The sequence below is a fragment of the Ornithorhynchus anatinus genome, chromosome 13 (genome assembly GCF_004115215.2).
Source record: "Ornithorhynchus anatinus isolate Pmale09 chromosome 13, mOrnAna1.pri.v4, whole genome shotgun sequence".
In the NCBI taxonomy this organism is placed as follows: domain Eukaryota; kingdom Metazoa; phylum Chordata; class Mammalia; order Monotremata; family Ornithorhynchidae; genus Ornithorhynchus; species Ornithorhynchus anatinus.
The window spans coordinates 6,929,939-6,950,192 of NC_041740.1; the positions used below are offsets into that span (position 1 = coordinate 6,929,939).

Below are 20,254 nucleotides of genomic sequence, written 5' to 3' on the forward strand. Positions count from 1 at the left end.
AAAGAGCACAGGCTTAGGAGTCAGAGGACCTGGGTTCTAATCCCAGCTTTGCCGCTGTCTGCTGGGAAAGTCACCTAACTTTTCTCTGCCTCAGTTACCCGTTCTCCTTCTTCCTTAGACTGTGAGCCCTACGTGGGAAAGGGAATGTTTCCACCCTGATTATTTCTTATCTCCAGGGCATTTAGTACCGAGCATGGCACCTAGTAAGCACTTAACAGTACTACAATTATTATTATTGTCATTATTATTATTATAGAGAAAGGTTAAGGATAGTTGAAGGGTCTAAATAGATTAATGGATGATCCCTCCATGCTGGGTTATGAGCACTTACTCTGTGTAGAGCACTTGGGAGAGTTCAATAGAGTAAGTAGACAAAATCCCTACCATTAGGGACCCTTTGGCCTAGGGGCATGACCTGAAAGAAATTTGGCAGCTTAAACAAAATCAGACAGCATTATAAGATCAATTTGATATGTCCAGAGCTCCTTTCTATTCCTCTTTGTTTGGTTTTCATGGAACTCGCTGAGGAAACTGAGTGTATCTGGGGCAGGCAGCTGCTTGGACTCCTATCCTCATGACTGGGAGCCATGGCAGAGGAGGTTCTGGCCAGGAAGGAGAGGGTGGGATGGACAGGGCCAAGGCCCCCTCTCTGATAGGCCCACTGATGTTAGGAAAGCCATTTCAAAGTTGCTGTCAGGCTCTTCCATCCTGAACCTTCAGAATGAGGCCTGACCTTTCCTCAACTTCTGTTGGCCATCGGTTCGGCCTTTGCCAGGGTGAAAGGCAGCCAGGCCCGCATCAGGGCTGCGGGAAGATTAAGGACTCCGCAAGAGGCAGGAGAAACAGCAGGAACTGCTGAATAGAGCCAAATGGGAGTGGAAGAAAGTCTAAAATCTACAGCACCCGCAGAATTATTTCTAAATATGGCCACGAACAAGCTTTTCTGGGAGGCATCATCTGGGTCTTAAATGCATGTTTAAAAATAAATGCTCGAGGATTAAATCTGTGTTCTTTATCTTTCCCTTGCTTAAAATACATTTCTGTATGCGCACACACACACATATACACCCAGCTAGAATGACTTTGTGTTTGTTAGACGCCTTTCTGCAGGAAGTGCTAAGAGTCCCCTAGGTACTCACCGCACTGCCTTGGCAGCATGCTGATGAAGTAGTTAGGGAGCAGGCCACGAGAAGCTGCATGCTTAGTAGGAAGAACACAGGGCTGGGAATCAGAGACCCAGCTTCTCATTCCGGCTCCTCCGTATGCCTGGGGTGTGATCCTAGCCAAGTCACTTAACCTCTCTGGGCCTCGGTTTCCTCATCTGTAAAACAGGGATTAGAAACCTATTCCCCCTCCCCTTGTGTCCGAACTGATCATCTTGTATCTGTCCCGGCACTTGGCACTTAGTACGTGCTTAACAAATTTGATGTTTATTACTGTCAAGTTACCACCTTCCAGAGCACGGAGGGGTTGAATGACTTGACCAGGCATATAGCTGGCCTGGTTGGGGGGTGGCCAGAGTCTGGCCAGGGAGGGAGGGAATTCTGGCAGCCAAGCCCAGACCTCACCTATTCAGAGTAGTGGACTTTCTGTGGCAATGGAACTAGAGCTGCACCCAATATATTTGGCTTTTACTCTTCCCCTCAACCATCTTCTCCCTGCGAATCCTGATTCCGATAGGTCTTTTCCTCTAGGAAGAGGCCTTACCACCCTTGCAGTGAAGTAACCTCACTGGACTCCTCCCTACACTCTGTCTCCCTTTCCTTGCCCCTTTCCATATGCCCCTCTGCTTCTCTTGGAGGCTGTTCTAGTTCCACATGTGGCAGGGAGACTGCTGTTCTGGGCCTTTAACCACCTGCACACGACCATGGCCAGCTGTGGCTTCAGGGAGTTGAGGAAGTTGAGGAACCAGACGATTCGTTAAGGAAAAGACCAGATTTTGATGGCTTCCGATACAAAAGGTGGATGAAACTGGAAGTTTGTTGACCTGAGTTTTAGTTCAGTCTCTGCCACCACCACTGTGGGACCTTGGGCCTCTCTGGGCCGCAGTTCCTCAGTGAGTCCATCAATCAGTTGTATTTATTGAGTGCTTACTGTGTGCCAAGCACTGTACTGAGAGCACTAGGGAGAGTACAATGCAACAGATTTCATAGATACTTTCTCTGCCTGCAAGGAGCTTACCATTAGTAAAATGAGGATAATCACCCCTACCTCTTGGGAATGTTGTGAGTATCAGAGAAGATAGAAGGCAGGAGAGTGCTTTAAGTCTTTCAAAAGAAAGAACCCTAGAAATACAAGCCTTTGCTATCATGCCTGCATTTTGGAGAGACAAAGTAGTTTTCTCCTCCCACTACAATGACCTTCTTCTGTCATACTCAGTTTTACAAAATCCATGGCACCTTAGGTTTGCTTCTTTTTTGGCTAGTTTTCATTTGAAACCCCTCCTGGCCTTATTTGGGGGGACGGAGCAGAGGTAGGAGGGGAAGGGGGTGAAGGGAGGAAAGAATGGAGTTGACACCCCTCGCTCCCTCCTTCCCATTTGAAACCAATTCTGGAGCCTGCTTGTTTCCCCCCTCCCCACCCCCGCCATTGAAACTTCTTGCTGCTGAAGTGGGGGCAGGAGGGGTGGGGTATGCAGGTTCGAGAAGAGGTTTTCAAGCTGGTTCTTCAGCCTTGGATCTCTTCTCCTTTCCACATCCCCACCAGAGGAAAAGTGATGAACTTTGGGACATCTCTTCTGCAGGCAGCTATTACTTGGTGCTGTTGCCAGTTCATTTTTCTTCTTTTCAAATCTTGGGAATCTATGATGTTGCCTGTTCCTGTCTGCCTCCTGGGGCTTCTAACCTTCAGCAGTTCTTAAAATACTCAAATTACCTCGGCTGTATTCTGACTCATACAAAAAGATTCAATTAGAATCCTTATAGCAGACTTAGTGTTTTAAACACACACCTAAGAGGAAATTCAAGCAGCTTCACTAATTAAATTGCTTTTCCATGACTTAGAATGCTAATATTATTAAATGAGCTTTAACAGATGATGGACAAAATATAAATCATAATGGAACGCTCACTCAGGGCTTAATTGTTAAATGGCATGTAAGCGCCTGGCTTGGAAATGGTGCCACGCTGTGGGAGGTGTTCCCGGAGAGTCAGAGTGGAAAAGTGTTGGAGGACACGGGCTGGGATGAGGCGGGGAGCCCCCTCCCCCCCCCCACCGACCCCTTCCCCACTCCACCCCGTGGACCAGCTCCTCTGTCCTTTGCAGACTTTTATCAATCCATCCATCAGTGGTATTTATTTGCACGCTTACCATATGCAGAGCACTCAACTAAACGCCTAGGACACTAAGAGTAGGTGGACAGGTTTTCTGCCCTCCAGGACCTTAGATTTGAGCATAAGCTTCTTGTAGGCAGGAACTTGGCTTGTGCTTCAGCTGTTCTGTCCTCAGCACTTAGTACAGAACACAACACTCATTAGATGCTCAATAGGCACCTCTGGTAGGTGGGAAGGGGTTGGAAAGGAAGAGGAAGGTATGTGTGGGATGGTTGTAGTGTTATAAGGGGCAGAAATGTCAAAGAGCTCCTTTGTCTTCAGGGCTATTCTTCAGGAGAATGTGAAATAGGTTCATTCATTCAGTCGTATTTGTTGAGCACTTACTGTGTGCAGAGCCCTGTACTAAGCGTTTGGAAAGTACAATTTGGCAATGAATAGAGACAATCCCTACGTGGACTATTTTGTTGAGTGTCTTTCTCATCTCCTGTCCCGAGGCTGGGGATGATACTAGATGAATTATTGCAATCAGTCAGGGGTACTTATTGAGTGCTTGCTGTGTGCAGAGCACTGTACTAGGCACAGCCCCTTCCAGCCCTCCATTCGAACCAGTTCCACCCACCACTTTGAGGGAAGAACCACAGGCTCTAGAACACATTCCCCATTCGTGTCTAAGACTCATTCTCAAATACCCCGGGAGTTGCTGTGTCCAAACTGATGATCTTAGATCTACCTCAAGCACTTAGCCACAATTATTATTCCTATGCTAACCAGGGCTTGGAAAAGCTGTTAAAACACCCCAAGAAGATATCGCTAAAGCCGTAGCTATATTCATTCTGACATGAAAGTGACCACTTTTTCCTGGAAGAGTTAGAGAGTTCACTGTGGCTAATACATTTTAACCGACAATAGGGAGAAGAAAAACCTGATTCTTTCTATGAGTATCTATCCAAGACAAGCGGCTGCATAATGTTTGAACTTTATCACCTTTCTGCTTGTCTTAAGGAAAAGTTACCCCCCAAATCCAGGCATTTTGGAAAGAAAAACTTATGACCTGGACTTTTTGATAATATCAACTACACTTTTTTCATGCTTGCCCTTCCTGTGAGACTTGGTACAAAAATTCCAGGAACTCTGCTTCCCTACTGCCCCTCAAGAAAGATGGAAGGGTCTGTAGTTTCAAAATGCCATATTTTCTCTCACAATTGACCCCACTGCATAATTCCCACCCTCCCCCTGCCCAACCCCAATTTTTGAGGAGGAGATACAAGATTATTTTTGCAAGCAGTTATAGCAATGTGAGGTGGGATAGGAGGAGTAGAAGGGTCAAGCAAGCCAAAGGCACAAATACGGGATCACAGCAGAAAGTTTCTTCTTTGAAACATTTGTGCGCGCACTAGAGAAGGAAGAGGAAATGGGGTGGAGTGGGAAAAAGTCCCAGATTCAGACAAGGGCTGGGGGGTGGGGAGCTTCTTCTTTGAAAAGGGTTTGCTTTGGGGGAGGCAGAGGAAGGAGTCTGAAACCGAAATAAGACACACAATCTCAAGTGTCCTCTTACATTTTTCCTCATCTTTTTCCATGTTTTTTCTCCACCTTTATATCTGCCCCCCTTCTGCCTGACTTAATTCCTTATTTAACAGTCCCATCTCTAGATTGTAAACTCATTTTGGGATGAGAATGTGTCTGCCAACTCTGTTGTACTCTCCCAACCACTTCGTACAGTGCTCTGCATATAGTAAGCATTCAGTAAATACCACTGATGATGATGATCCCTGTTTTTGGGTTGCAAAAACTGCAAAAGAGTGGGGCAATTATGCAAGTAAATATGGTACTTAAATTATGAAGGAGTCATGAGAGACTCTTTGAGTCAACCTTAGCGTGTTCAATTTCTGCAGAGCCCAGGCGCTTTGAGCCTCCTAGCAACCAAACATCCAAGAATGGGACAGAGCACATTTCTGTATTCACAGTACCGCACAGACAGTGTGACTTTATTCACAAGTGAAATCTTGACAGAGGTAGAACAAAATACTCTGTATATTTTTTAATATGTACAAATAAAGAATCAAATTGCACAAGGAAAGAAACATCTGACGACAAACGAATGCCATCAAATACAAAGAGCATGCACAAGAACATCCTCAATATGATGTTGCTGGTGTCCCATTTTCATGTCTTAGAATGGAAAATTAAATATGTTGAGAAAATATCATGCCTTGATCGGATTATGTAGGCCATACTTTCAGCATATATAATTTCAGTGATAAATGGGTCTGCCAAAGTAGGTAGCAGTGTGTTTTTTTAAACTAAATTAGGATGCCAAAATATGGAAAAACTTGAAAACACTCAGAAAAATGGAACCATCAAATCTACAAATTGGACACAATTTGAAAGGCAAATAATGTAAACTCCACAATTTAAAAAAGTGGATTGTAACAGCTTCTAAATAAATATGCAGAATGAAAATTAAAATAGCTATTGTTTAGTGACAAAGGCCTAATCAAAATCTCATTTTCTATTCCAATAAACAATTTAAAATTAATGCCTATTCCACTAATTATGAAGGGTTTTTATTAATGTTCTACTTGATTAATAAAGCACAAAACACAATTACATGTGATGCTGCTGTCATCTCCCCATGGAATGGGCAGGGGCTATTTTATGCATGCATTTAAAAGAGGAAACGGGAGTGAAAAAAAGAGGGGAGAAGAAAGAATGAGAGAGCATGCAAATCGATTGTTTTTAATGCTGCATTCCCATTTGGTTAAAAACATAAAAACAATCAAAGTACTGTTTCGCACCATCCTCAAAACTATAAAATCTTAAATATAGGTTCTTGGTTTGAACATTTTAAAAACACAAAACTCACAATCTGTAGATTTGATTTTTATAAATGAGGTTAAAAAGGCAGATTTGTTAAATGGGAGCGTTTACCTCAGCTAAGAAAAGGGAACCTCAATCCCAAACCCTCTGACCATGAAATTGAACATCGTTGTAACCCCGACCCCCAAGATCTTTACACAAGGAACGATTTTTGTATTTCAGTTGACCTGAGGCTTTGCTCACCCAGACTCACTCGTAAACAGATTCAGAATGCAACACCCCGAAGAGGAACAAATTCTAGAAGCACCGGCTTTAGCTCATAGACCCGAAAGATGGAGGTCTCAGATAAATCAAGTGGAGGTTGAAGCCTGTGTTTCCCTCATCACTCAAACAGTGGGCCTATTAGCTTAACTAAAGTAGGAAGTGAAAACAAAATATTGTTTTTCATTTTTTATTTTCTTGCATATCAGAGTGCGGCAGCCAGAGAGGACATGTAGGTTCCCGGGCACTGAGGCTATCATTCAAGTGCTTCTTACAGTGCTTTGCACATTGTAAGTGCTGAATAAATTCCATTGATTGACTGACTGATTGATTGAGAGGTTGAAGTGTGGGGGATAGGATTGGGAGCAGGCTTGCCAGGGTCTAGCCAGAAATAAATGATTTTGAGGTCTGCCTCTGGACCAACCAACCACTATGTTGAGTTCAAACTGGTGGCTGACCTTGCCTAGGAAAGGTGGGCTTTTTCACTGACGGCTTGGGAGCTTGACTGTAACTTCAGCCAGCCTGATGTGCATCTATTTCCAGAAAAATCAATCAGTGGTATTTATCGAGGGCTTCTATGTGTTGAGTGCTTGGGAGAGTATGAATCAATAGAGTAGGTAGACATTGTAGTTGTAAGGCCATGGACATTTTCTGAATTGTCCTGCCAGCCTTTTTAGCTTCCCTCAATTCATAATTTGGCCCAGTCTGGAGAGGTAGTTTTAACCAAAAGCTTAGCTGGAGTGGCTGACTACTAATTACTATGTGAGTGAAGCTGGATTAAAAACGGTTTTATTGGAATTTGAAGAAGAGACAGAAAAGAAGAAAACATGGCACAAGGTAATAAACAGGAAGAAACATGGATAAGATACTGAGAGGACAGTTACTGTATGACTCTGATCTGGCTTCAGGCGGTGAGTGAGGCTATTGCCTCAGAGTGTACCAACCACCATGAGTTGGCTGTGGTGAAAAGTTTGAAAGTTCCCTGTCTCTCTCTGCCTGAATCGGAAGCAGCCTGTGTTAACATTGGAAGGGAAGTGCAGTGGCTCTTAGGTGAGGTGGAGGGGGGTCGGGTCCCCCTGAGGGAACACTCCAAGTTCTGAGGTTTGGGCAGACTTTTGTATGAAGTTATTCTGGAGCGATGCCTATAGCGTAGTGTGGTGACGCTAGAGGGTGGCCTGTATGGCACCTCCGGTGGGCTGAAGCCATCCCGTAGGGATGTGAGTGCTCAATGAATATTGTTAAATGACTGATGGGTTCACTGTTTGGCTCAATTCTCTCATATTTTGAAGAATGAGTTCATCTTTCTGGAAGGTTGGTGATAAAGTGATCATGACCCTTCAGAGATACTCTCCTACATTTCAGGTCACAATACCTTTTTCTAACACAATCCATATAGTTCAATTTGTGTACCTTCCAAATAATGGGAGCACCAGGTTCCTCAGGCATGGGTAAGTGATTTGTTTCCTAGAGGCGGTGGGAAGTCTTGGAATGTGATTCCTGGGCAGGGCCCACCCTTTGCAAGAAGACCAACATTTAAAAAAGGCAACTGATGCTATCATACATTCCCTCATTTTCCTGGCCCCATTGTCCTGGACAGCCATTCTGGTTTTGGTTTGAAAGTGAGCCATCTCATGAGAGACATGGCTAGTGGCAGAACCCCTACAGTATGGAGTGAGCCCTGGCTTTGCAAGGATATACCAGCAATTGATCAACTGCGACCAAGTGAGGTAGCCGTCCCTCCCATCTTGGAAATCCCCAAATAGTAGAAGAGAGAGAAGCAATTTTTTATTCCCTGTCCCAAACACAACCAAACAGAACCATCTATGCCCTTCTTGCCAAGAGGCTGAGACCGTTGTCTTTCTTTGAAATTAGTTAAAACGGATTAGGAGGGAGCCCAAGATTAACATCCTGGAAATTCAGTCTAGAAGCAGCTGCCTATGCCTTCAGAAGTTGTTTGGAGCGACCCCTTCCTGACTCAGTAGAACTCAAAAGTGCAAAGCTGTTGTTCAGATCTTATTTAAGGGTGATGAATTAATTTTACTAAACTTCATATTATTTAGTATTTGATAAAGAGATTTGGATTTAAAAAAATTTATGACATTTGCCTCCACTGGCTTTTTGTTGTTGCTCTCTATTGCTTAGAAATGCTTTCGGTGGGAATCGTTTAATAATTGGCTTCAAACTCACAGAAGGTCATTAAGCAAAGAATAGGTGATAAGCCACTCTTGCCTTCTGAAGGAATGGATTTAAACTGCAGTGTGGCAGATTTAGATGGGCTAACAGGAAGCACTTCCTTACAGTGAAGGGTTAAGCCCTGGAAAAGGGTATTGGTTACTGAGGGGGCTGTGAGAGTTTTTTCCCTGGAGGCCTTTAAGAACAGATAAATATGTTTACATATATTTAGATGAAGTTTAGATGAAGTTTACATAGAAGGAGACTTTTGAAGCTTCTTATGAGTACCTGTCAATGAATGTAAAATTCAGATGAAGTCGGTAACTGGAGTCGCTTCTCCCACACTGCTTGGGACTCTAGCCTGAAAACTCCCCTCTAAACTGTAAGTTCCTTGTGGGCAGGGAATGTGTCTACCAACTCTATTCTATGGTACTCTCCCAAGCACTCAGTACAGTGCTGTGCACACAGTAAGTACTTAATAAATACGATTGATTGCTGGAGTAATGCGGTGCACAAATATGAAGTGGTGAAAACTCAGAAGATAATATAAAAAAACACTTAGGAAAATTCCCTCAATAAATTTGATCCAATTCTTTAATCTCATAAATAAAAGGTAATTGCATAGACCCTCAGGCTTTCAAAACCCACCCCTTGCAGTAGATCAGATAGCAACTTTAGACAGTGAGTAAGAAGTCCCCCAAATGAAGACCATGCAAGTCTGAATTCAAAAGTTTAATCTTGACACAAACGAATATTCCACATTTGATTTTGAAACCTATGAAGCTATTGATTACAACTGGATGGTTCTCTTAGTTCAGATAGTCATGTCCTAGAAGTGATTTTTATTCCTTTTAAGAGAAATACATTCTAGAAAATGGTAGATGGGTTAAAGCAGAATCACATTACTATATCATTAACAGACAGACACTAATATTTTGGCATCTCTTGTCCCTCTAGTAGGTCCCAGAACGTAGATAGCATCTACTGACCGGACTGGTTTTCCAGAAACAGTCATAGCTAGTTACAATCTTGTGGCGTGGAGGGAGAAATGAAAATGATCAACAGGTTGGGAAGAGCCTTCATTTCGTTCAAACTGCAAGTGAAGCCTGGGAACACACAGAAAATGTGCATGGCTGGTTGGGCATGGTAGCTGTGAATGCCACAAAGGCAAGAAGAAATTGGGGTCTTTGAGGGTTAAACTGAGTATGACAATGCTGTGAGGAGTAAGGAAATCCTCCTCAAATTAAGAAGGCAAAGATATTACATTCAGGGGATTTCCTTTCCCTCCCCTTCTCCCATTTTATAAAATGGGTAATGATTCCCATTGTACATTCCTGGGGCAGCTGTCAGCCTGGACAGCCCTCATGTAGGAACCATAGTACTTAATACAGGTGCATGACTACAGTTGGTGTGCTCTTCAGAAATATAATTTCTTGTTAATGGCACTGACTTGTCCTTCCAAATTCTGAAAATCAAACAGCAGCAAAACTACTGAGCTCCTGCCCCAAAACAGACTGCAGTGTGTGAAGAAATAGATCTGATCAAGCCCGAAACTGTAGCTTTGCCTAATGAACAGGTACAGCAGATAAGGTGAAATGGCCTATAACCATAGATGATGCCCTTTCACCATGCCACCCAAGCACTCCTGGTCTTTCTCTGTGATGCGCACCGTAGCTCGCTGTAGAAACATCAGCAGGTTGTTTTCTGCTTCCAACAACAACTCTCTTGTTGAAGTCAGAGAACCAACCTATTGCCTAATTCAGCGGGGCTACAGAGGCCATTTATATTCTCTTGTAGTTGCCGGCATAAAAAAAACTTGATCGACAGCTGGAAAAACTTCCTTTTCCGCTGCCCAAGCTCAGGCTGAGAAGGTAGACTTTCCTACTCTTGTCTGTAAAACAAAAAAAAAATCAAGTTTTTTCCCTCCTTCCCTCTATTCTTTGGAAAATTACGGACTGAACCAGAACCCTTTTCTCCCAAAACATGAACTGAATGCACCAATTACTGTATCACCAGTGTGGCCTCATTTGTAATTAAGAATGTAATATGTGCTTTCAGGAAGTGTAAAGCAATTTATCCGAGAAGACAAAATTAGATGAACTGTTCTGTCCCTTAATTGGATGTTTCCATATATTTCTGTTTTTTAAATTTTGTTAAACAAAAATACACATTTTAACTGTCGGACTGTACTGGCTATAAGACTTTTAAAGACCCTATTACTATGCGATTACAATAGAAGACACACAGTTAAGGTCGGGTCATGGTTTCCAACAACATTCACAGGGACCGAGGACGAGAAGATGAGCGATGAACCCTCAGAAAGCCTCAGGGACAGTTACTGGGGAAGGGCCTTGAGAATTGCATTTACTTCCTCTGCCACCGCTGTCAATGCAAACTCAAACTGCTCCTGTAGGAGATTGGAAAAACAAAACAAAACAAAAAAACATTGATAGTATTTGTGAGAGTACTCCCCTACTCCGCCCCAAACCTTCTTTCTGCTGCATTATTCACAGTGAAGTATCAGAGAGAACTTGTTAAACAACTGCATCGAACAATCCCGCTTTCTTATGTTAGTGGAAGCAAAAGCAAATCACTTGATATTGCGCATGGGCCTGGGAGTCAGGGGACCTGGGTTCTAATCCTGGATCTGCCAACTGCCTACTGGGTGTCTTTGGACAGATCACTTAACTTCTCGGTGCCTGTTTCCTCATCTGTAAAATGGGGATTCAATCAATACCTGTTCTCCCTCTCTCTTATACTGTGAGCACCATGTGGGACAGGGACGTGTCTGATCCGATTATCTTGCATCTGCTCCAGGGCTTAGTACAGTGTTTGGCACAGAGTAAACGCTTAACAAATACCATGATCAGTAGTACCATATCCTAAGGGAAAAATTAAATCTTTTATCAGAGGGGAGGAAAAAGCTGCTGGTAGAAGTGTGTGACCACGGAATCACTTTCAAACAGGAGAGCTGAAGGAGAAGGCAAAATAGTATCTTATTCCAAATCAGAAAAGAGTTAACTCTCCCTGAGGGAAAAGTGGGAAGATGAAAATAAAAATCTTTAGCTGTTAGCTGCCATTCCAGACAATATCAGCTACAATTGATCTTTCAGTTTACAGATTAATCTTTGTCTGCTCTCTGTACAGAAGAATAAAAGTCCCTCGAAAGCAGGGCCTGTGTCTTTAGCTTCTGCTGTATTCGCCCAAGTGATGATGATGGTGGCATTTGTTATGCGCTTACTATGTGCCAAGCTCTGTTCTAAGCACTGGGGAAGATACAAGGTAATCAGGTTGTTCCATGTGGGGCTCACAGTCTTAATCCCCATTTTACAGATGAGGTTAACTGAGACTCAGAGAAGTTGTGACTTGCCCAAAGTCACACAGCTGACAGGTGGCGGAGCCTGGATTAGAACCCACAACCTCTGAATCCCAAACCCATGCTCTTTGCAGTAAGCCACGTGAGTGCTTAGTACAGTGCTCTCTAGGTGGAAGGAACACAGTAAACACCATTGATTGAAGTGCACACAGTGTAGAGAACGATACTGTAATTGCTGCTCAAAGGAAGTATTTCTATTGCCACAACTCACAAGTCTTTGTCGACTGTGTTTTTCCCTCTTAAACCAATGGTCAGGCACACCATGTTAACACCCCCACCCCCCAAATCCCCCGGTCTGAAAATGCTATTAACGTGGCTGTGTTGCTATGAGCTTTGTCTCAGGGTGGACTGTTTCAGGATCACATTGTGAGTTATCTTGTCCTGACGTTTGGTCGCAAAAGAATGGCACCGCATGATAGCGGGGAAGGGGGTAATGGAGAAAAGCCTGATGAAATTGGCTTGTTGCACACACTCATAAAAAGTGTATCTGATTACATAAATGCCTCTGTATCTGAGGATTGTGTCTTCCTGATGAGACCCAAGCATTTGCTGGTGCCATATTCTCATTTTAATTTTTCAGGCACCCTAAAATAAAAATATCAACCTGTGTTTGCTTCTTCCCCAAGAAGAAGCACAGGCAGGGTCCCTAGTAAGCTAAAACAGCTGTTGTAGTTACCCATCATTTTCCAAGATGACATTCCTGATGGTAAAATCTTATCCACACATGTGGGTGTACTTGTAAAAATCACTGTTTGGCTGACACTATGGCCAGCCTTCTCTCTATGACTCCTTGCCAGGTTAGTCCACTTCTCTTATTAGATTGAGACTGTGCTGTACTCTGTCTTTAAACTGTTTATTCTGCCCTTCCTCTCTGTATGCACCCCCTCCCCTTTCAGTTCACCATCCAACAGGTGTTTGGGTATGCTGCCAGGGCTGTTTCATCTCACGTGTCCCGCCTAGTGAAGCTGTGCGCTGTCAGCAGTGCTGGAATATGGGTGGGTTGAAATGTTGATGATTATCTTGTCTGGCCTTCTGATGTTGACTACGGTTCATAGGTGATCCTCGAGAAAAAAAGATGTGTTTCAGTAGCCAAGACATGTCTCCCAAATAGACGGTTGGATCCTATTGGGTGCCTTACTGGTATTCAATTTGATATGAAGCTTTGCTGGGGTTTTCTAGGTTTGGGCTAGTATATGCAGTCAGTTTTCTTCAGGCTCACTGTCAGTCCAAAGTGCTGTACTGACTCTCCAGATGGGTTCATAATCATTTGCAAGATTTTTTTATCTGTCTCAAAATCCCAGTCACTGCTTCAACTGTGGGAATTGTTTTCTTAAAACTTGCAGTTAAAAACCATGACTTCTTGTTGTAGTCAATTTTCAATTATTATTATCTTTTTAATGGTATTTGTTAAGCCCTTACTATGTGCCCTGCACTGTAATAAGCTCTGGGGTAGATACAAGCTAATCAGGTCAGACACAGTCCAAGTCCCAAGTCATAGCCTTAATCCCCATTTTACAGGTGAGGTAACTGAGGCCCAAAGAAGTGAAGTGACTTTCCCAAGGTCATACAGCAGACAAGGGGCGGAGCTGGAATTAGAACCCAGGTCCTTCTGACTCCCAGGCCCCTGCTCCATCCATTAGGCCACACAACTTCTACTCCACATTCAGATGATGGTGAGAGTGCCCTTGCCCTCTGGGCAGGGTTCCCATTTGTCCTCTTCAGTGGTATTGGGCAGAAGGGTGTTTGGGACATTCAGCATTTGTACTGTTGAGCCCAAATCCTCAGTTTGATGAAAGCAGCGTGTCCCTGGGCCCCTCCCACTCCAGCAACTCAGCACTCGGCCTGTGTGGCCTGCAGAGCATTTTGAAGCTTCCACTTGTTACTGTCCTAAGGAGCCGCCAGTTGTTGTCGATGGCCTTTTGCCCTGTTATGAGCCATTTTTGATTTTCATCAAACCAGGCCTGATGGTTTCTCCTGGCCAGACACCCAGTTTTCAGGGTGGCCTGGAAGTGTCATGTGTTGTTTATGTCATCACTTGAAGCTGAGGTTCCTGCTGTGATGTCACAGAGACCTTGGAGGGTTTTGTCATGTCTAGGAGGAGCTTGCCCTTCCCTTCTCTTGATGGTTGGTTTGGATGCCGCTTTTTGATACACTAGTGGATTGAGAGCTTGCGCTTGAAGTGTGGGGGTTGAAGGTCAGCCCAGCCCCAGCCCCATGTGTGTTTGCATCAATTCATGCCTAGTGATTAAATGTATAAGAGATGCCATTGTTTAGACCTTGAATGTACCCATGGTGACTTTCTCTTATGTGGGAGGCAGCATGTAAAGTCAGTGATTCAAAACCGATGGTAGACACATTTGGAAACTGTAAAACTATCCCTTTTAGCTGGCATTGTCCCAGGATATTCTGGACATTGCCATTTTGAAATCTAGCCAACTCCACTGTGTTCAGTGGGAGGGATTTATTTTGGGGGTCTGATTGGGACCTCACTAAACCCTACTGGTCCTGACCCCTGCAAGCTCGGCTCCATTAGGAGTTGGGGCTGATTTGAACCCACGTGGGACTCCAAGGTCAATGAGAGCCACTGGAAAACCCAGTGACCTGGGACTCAGGGGTCCAAGGGTCAATGTGATGGAAATGAGTGAAAGGGGAGAAATGCACACCAGATTTCTGGAGGACATGGAAGGATCGCAGACCATAGAGAGGGGCCAGGAAAGGAAAAGGAGAGCACTTCTGTTCACTCCATGGATATACTTTTTTTCTTCTGGTGCAGGTGATACTGTCTTGAATGTAGGCTTCTTGTCTTTGGTTAACTTTGTTAACTTTTACTGTGGAGTGATGAGAAACACATCGCCCAAGGATGTGTTACGGAAAAACCTGGACACTTTGATTGGTAATAATCACTTTTATCAGATACACTGATAGGAAGGGAAAAAAGAATATGTTCACAAGCTCACCATCATAGCATTTACTCTCCCAAAGTGATTAATTTCTCCTCTCATGGCTGTGATTTTTAAGGCATATCGGGATGTGTGTCTCCCATCTAGTCTTTTACGATGCTAGTGCAAATTTAGGATGACAGAAATCCTAATAATAATAATAATAATGGTATTTGTTAAGCACTTACTGTGTGCGAGGCACTTTACTAAGCGCTGGGGTGGGTACATGCAAATTGGATTGGACAAAGCCCCTGTCCCAGGTGGGGCTCACAGTCTCAATCCCCATGTTATAGATAATGTAACAGGGACAGAGAAGTTAAGTGACTTGCCCAAAGTCACACAACAGACAAGTGGCAGAGCCAGGACAATTTCATGAAATCAGATGCTTAAGAATCTCCTAGAAATAAAGTGCTGCATTAAGATCACAGCCTTTAAAAATTCAAAAGAAAAATTGAATAGATCCAGAGATCAGCCTTGCAGGCAAGGGATCTGGGGATCTCTAGGGTACCAACAGTTGGGACCATTCTTTAATATGACTTTTAACCCATGGTCTTGAGGACACCCCAAAGCCATTTCTTATGTGTACTGCTGCACTAGCAAGGGAAGGGGATAAACCCTCAGATTAAGGAGCCCAGAAGGCCCCTCTCCTCTTGGTCTGGAAGAAGTTACTTAGTTTGGAATATTGTCTAACTAGTTGGGGAAATTTTATTTTAAAAATAAGGTGAGGGACCGGTACTACAGGCCTCTGTTTTCTCTCTCCCAAGAATGATGATGGGGAAGACCTTTAGTGCCGGTAAAATCCAAGGGGATGGTATTGACAGTACCTTAGTCTGGACCATGCCTGGTCGCTGGTCCCTCAAGTGCTCCAGGGTAGCGGCAATATCAATCTCTTTCGCACCTGTAACAAACCACAAATTGGACCGAGTTCAGAGAACAGGATAATCTACGCCACATCTGTCAATCTCCCAGTCTTGGGTTCCCTTTAGGCTAACAGTCCGATTGAAAATGATTGCATTCGTTCCTCAATCCAAGTGGTAGACAGCTCCAATTTCTAGGTTCAGAGAGGAAAATAAGAAGTGAGGGCAGGTTTGATTAGTATTAATTGAAGAAATCTCAGGGACAGATTGTTACGAGGTTTTATGAAGTGCTTCTACCAATACTTACGAAATAAAATCCAGAACCTAATTCTTGGAAAATAAAGAACTTACCGTGGTTATTTCTCTATTTCCCACGCGTAACAGTTTAAGAAATGCACAGTAGTTTCCAAGTGGAATGTGGACAGTTGTATGGTTATATAGCTAGATGATAATCTTTTAAACCTACAAAGAAAACTTTTTAACTCAGCTGTTTAATGTGTTTAATCTTCCAAATTTGAGAACAAATCATGTTGACAAAGCTAAGTTCACAATGAAAAAAATAATGTAAAGATTATATTGCTTGGCAGGATATGAAAACTTCAATTCAGAGTGATTATGAATTGATATTTCAAAGAAGCCATCTTATTACAATTTGTTACTTGAATTTTGTGTTTGGGAAATTAAATCTTGCCAGTCAATCAATGGTGTTTACTGAGCACTTACTGTATGCATACAGTATAATAGTAGACGTTCTCTGCGCACAAGGAGTGTAGCACAGTGTTCAGACCTACTCAGTTATGTTAAGGGCACTAGACAGGGAGATGGAAAACCTCAATATGACTGAGGGGCTCACAGTATCTCAGCACTTCATTTCCCCTATGTGAAAAATGGTGGGGGAATTTGCCTGGATTCTTCAGGAGGCTGTTGCCATGTGGGAGGGTGACTGAGGTCATTAGAAGAAAGCTTTCCAATTTAAGGATATACACTGGATATAAAAGAGTGCGTGCAAGTGCGCACACACAGACACTCTTATACTGGGGGACATGGGGAGGAGGAGACATTGCCTCTACCCTTGAGGACCACCCAGTCTAAGGGAGGGAGAGGATATACATACTTCCCTTACTCCGCACTCCCTAGAAGCAGCGGAGGAAATTGAGGAAAGTGTTAAGAATGAACATTCTTTATTTCCCCCGATGTCTGTAGGAAGATTGGAAAACATGTAGGGGAGCCCTCGGGATCCACACCCTGGGGCTCAAAGAAAGCTGCCAGGGGCAGGCCCCTAGGCTGATGGTGGCAGTATCTGACTCATGGCCTTTCTGAGCCGCTTCACTAGGAGGCATCTCGGAGATAACTCTGGGTGAGGCCTGCCTCCAGAGAATTTGCCCTCAGAAGCCATCCCCTTCTTCCTCCTCCGGCTCATCTCTGTGGTGGCATTGTGGAGACGGTGGTGGGTGTTGCGTGAGCCAGAATCCAGCTCCCACTACTGCCTGCGCCTCTCCAGAGAAGCCACGGACCAGGAGAGCATGTGGGTAGTGTGGGGCGTATTCGGGGGTTGGGGGAAGTGAGTGCCCCACCTCTTAAGTGGGCAGGCACCTCTGTCATATTGTACTCACCCCAGCACACAGTACAGTGCTCTGCACACCGGAAGGGCTCAGTAAATATGATTGATTATCCTCGGAGGTTCATTTGTAAATAGAAATAGAACTAAAGAGGGTACCATCCCAGTGATGGTTCAGAAAGGGTAGCAGCTCTGCCAGAGCCATCAGAGTAAGAAAAGAATCCCAAACAGATGATCTGAGTCAACATTCCATGAGTTGTTGCTCTGTTCTTGAGCAATTCTCCTCCTTCTCTTCCTGCTACTCCTCCTTAGATCAACGATGCCATGTGCTCAGTGCCTATTTAGCAAATTTCCAGCAGTAATTACATGGAGAATTGCCTTTATAGAACACAGTTACTAGAAGAGATGAGGCAGTTACTAAATAAAAGAGGATGACTGCTTCTCTTAAATTGTATGGTTTTTCTGTTATTGGGGAACTTCACTATAGGGACAAATCTAGGGTTGCCAGATGTGCGGATTTGGGCCCTAGCTGCATGTCCGCCTCCACCGTGGGTAGAGAGGCAAAACTTACACCTGCGAACTATAGGGCATGGATGGGTTTCTTCCCACAGGCCTTTCCCAGGGTCATGGGGTCCCAGCCGCCCAGGGCCAGTGAGAGGCAGGGAGATTCCCATCAGGCACTTTGCCCTCTGAGGCTCTGCTACATACGAGGGGTGGGGCCTGGAATCGGCAACTTCTTCAAGTTAGAGACTCCAGACAACCACCTGCTTTACCCCTCCCCATCTCCCGAGTCACTTCACTTTTCTGTGCCTCAGTTACCTCATCTTCAAAATGGGCATTAAGAACTATGAGCCCCATTTGGGACAACCTGATTATCTTGTATCTACCCCGGTGCTTATAACAGTGCTTGGTACGTAGTAAATGCTTAACAAATGCCATCGTTATTATTCTGCTCTCCTCCATGGCCTCCTGCATTTTTCCCAAACCTGATGTGTTCCAAAGACCATGGCTGCTGCTTGAGGGCAAGGAGCATATCTACTAACTTTTATTGGATTCTCCCAGGTGCTTCGTACAGTGCTCTTATACAGAGTAAATGCTGAAAACATACTATCATTTGATGGGTCGTCGCACGATGGCCTGATGTTACCTTGATTCTGAGAGCCCATTTTTAAAAATGTTTTTTGTAAGTGCTTACTCTGTGCCAGGAATTGTACCAAGTACAAGTATGGGGCAGGTACAAGCTAATCACAGTGGACACACTCCATGCCCCATAGGAGGCTCATAGTCTTAATCCACATTTTACAGATGAATTCACTCTGAGGCACAGAGAAGTTAAGGGACTTGCCCAAGGTCACACAGCAGACCAGTGGCGAAGCTGGGATTAGAACCCAGGTCCTCTGACTCCCAGGCCCATGCTCTTTCCTCTAGGCCACGCTGCTTCTCTCTGCAGGCTTGTGCAGCTGCTTTGTTAGGCCACATCACATGGTTAAAGATGGTCTGTGTAGTCGCTCCAAGGGGACCTGGTGGGATTTTGCTAGCCAGGCAGGCCAAAGGGATTCCATGATAGTTTCTGTGGTCAGCTCTCTTAACCTTTCTCCCTGAAGGTGGAGTGATTGGTGTCTCTGAAATCCTATGGTGGCACTTTCTCATTCTGCCATTATGTCGAGGCAATCCCAGATGGGAAGACAGTCCTTTCCTCGCCTTCAGGTCTGGGGAAGGATCCAGTCAGATCCAGATCCAGATCCAGATCCATTCTGCACAAGTCTAGAAGCAGGAGGGACTAGGCTGTGTGGTGGAATGCAGTAGCAGGCCCTGTTTCCCTGAGGAGACAGGGGAATTAGTCTTTGTTGAGCATCGTGGTTAATGGTGAGAGCTGTGTGAAGGTGACCGTTGAAGGGTTGTTGCCAATCTTTAAGCGTCTGTCCTTATCCAGGGCTGAGGTTGGCACCATCTTAGTTCTTCCGTGGGGCTGTGGCCTGTTTTGATCTGCAGAACCTTGGCTCTTCTCTGCCTTGGTGTCCCCTGGTCTATGGACTGTTCCTCAGCTTGTTTGGCATGCCACAAAGTCGGCTCTGTAACAGTCCCTTCGTGTGGTCAGGATGTGTTGTTGATGCATCACTTGCTTTGCTACAGGTAGCTCTTTGATCTCAGGTCATTATTATTATTAGTAGTAGCAGTAGTATTGTATCTGTTAAGAATTTACTATGGGTCAGGCACTGTTCTAAGTGCTGGGGTAGGTACAAGTTCATCAGGTTGGACATAGTCCCTGTCTCACTTGGGGCTCATGGAGTAGGAGAGAGAACAAGCATAGAATCTTCATTTGACAGATGAGGAAAATGTAGCACAGTGAAGTTAAATGACTTGTGCTATGTCACACAGCAGGCTGTGGCAGAGCTGGGATTAGAACCCAGGTCCTCTGACACCGAGACCCAGGCTGTCTCCACTAGGCCACACTGTTCCTCTCATCAAAACAGTCCTGATGTATCTGCCCTTAGTCTTATGGCCACTGGGTAGACAGTATCTCACAGACACTCTGTACCCAGATGAGGCTACTAACTGCTGTGGCATTCCTGAGGTTATGGAAAGGTACCAACTTCACTCAAGGTGTTGGAGTCCCAGTGATATGGAGGCCCTGGGCTATGTGTTCCTGCCCATCCTCCCCTACTGTGGGAGCATGGGGGTTCATTTGCAAGGCGGGGAGGTGAGAGAGGGAGAGTGGACCCTTGAAGCCCTGGAGAAATGGAAGCTTTGGGCTGTCCTTCCCATGCTCACCCTTGTATTTGGAGGATTTGCACCCTTTATTCACCTCTCCCTCAGCCCCACAGCACTTATATACAATTACTTTCCAAATGTTTAGTACAGTGTTCTGCACACAGTAAGCAATTAATAAATATGATTGACTGAATGAATATGTACTTATCTGTAATTTATTTATTCATATTTATATCGGTCTCCCCATCCAGACAGTAAGCTCACTGTGGGCAGGGAACCTGTCTACCAAC

General features: G+C 44.4%; 1 protein-coding gene across 1 annotated transcript in view; it reads right to left on the bottom strand.

Moving 5' to 3' along the window:
- Positions 1–5,225: 5,225 nt before the first annotated feature.
- Positions 5,226–20,254, bottom strand: part of PTPRN2 (protein tyrosine phosphatase receptor type N2) — an 815,057-nt gene continuing 800,028 nt past the window's right edge. Inside the window, exons 23-24 of the mRNA XM_029077350.2 lie at positions 15,662–15,735; positions 5,226–10,929 (exon numbers count right to left, since the gene is read on the bottom strand). Coding sequence (XP_028933183.1) covers positions 10,858–10,929; positions 15,662–15,735 — 146 coding nt within the window. The 3' untranslated portion in view covers positions 5,226–10,857. The remainder of the gene's footprint in view (positions 10,930–15,661; positions 15,736–20,254) is intronic.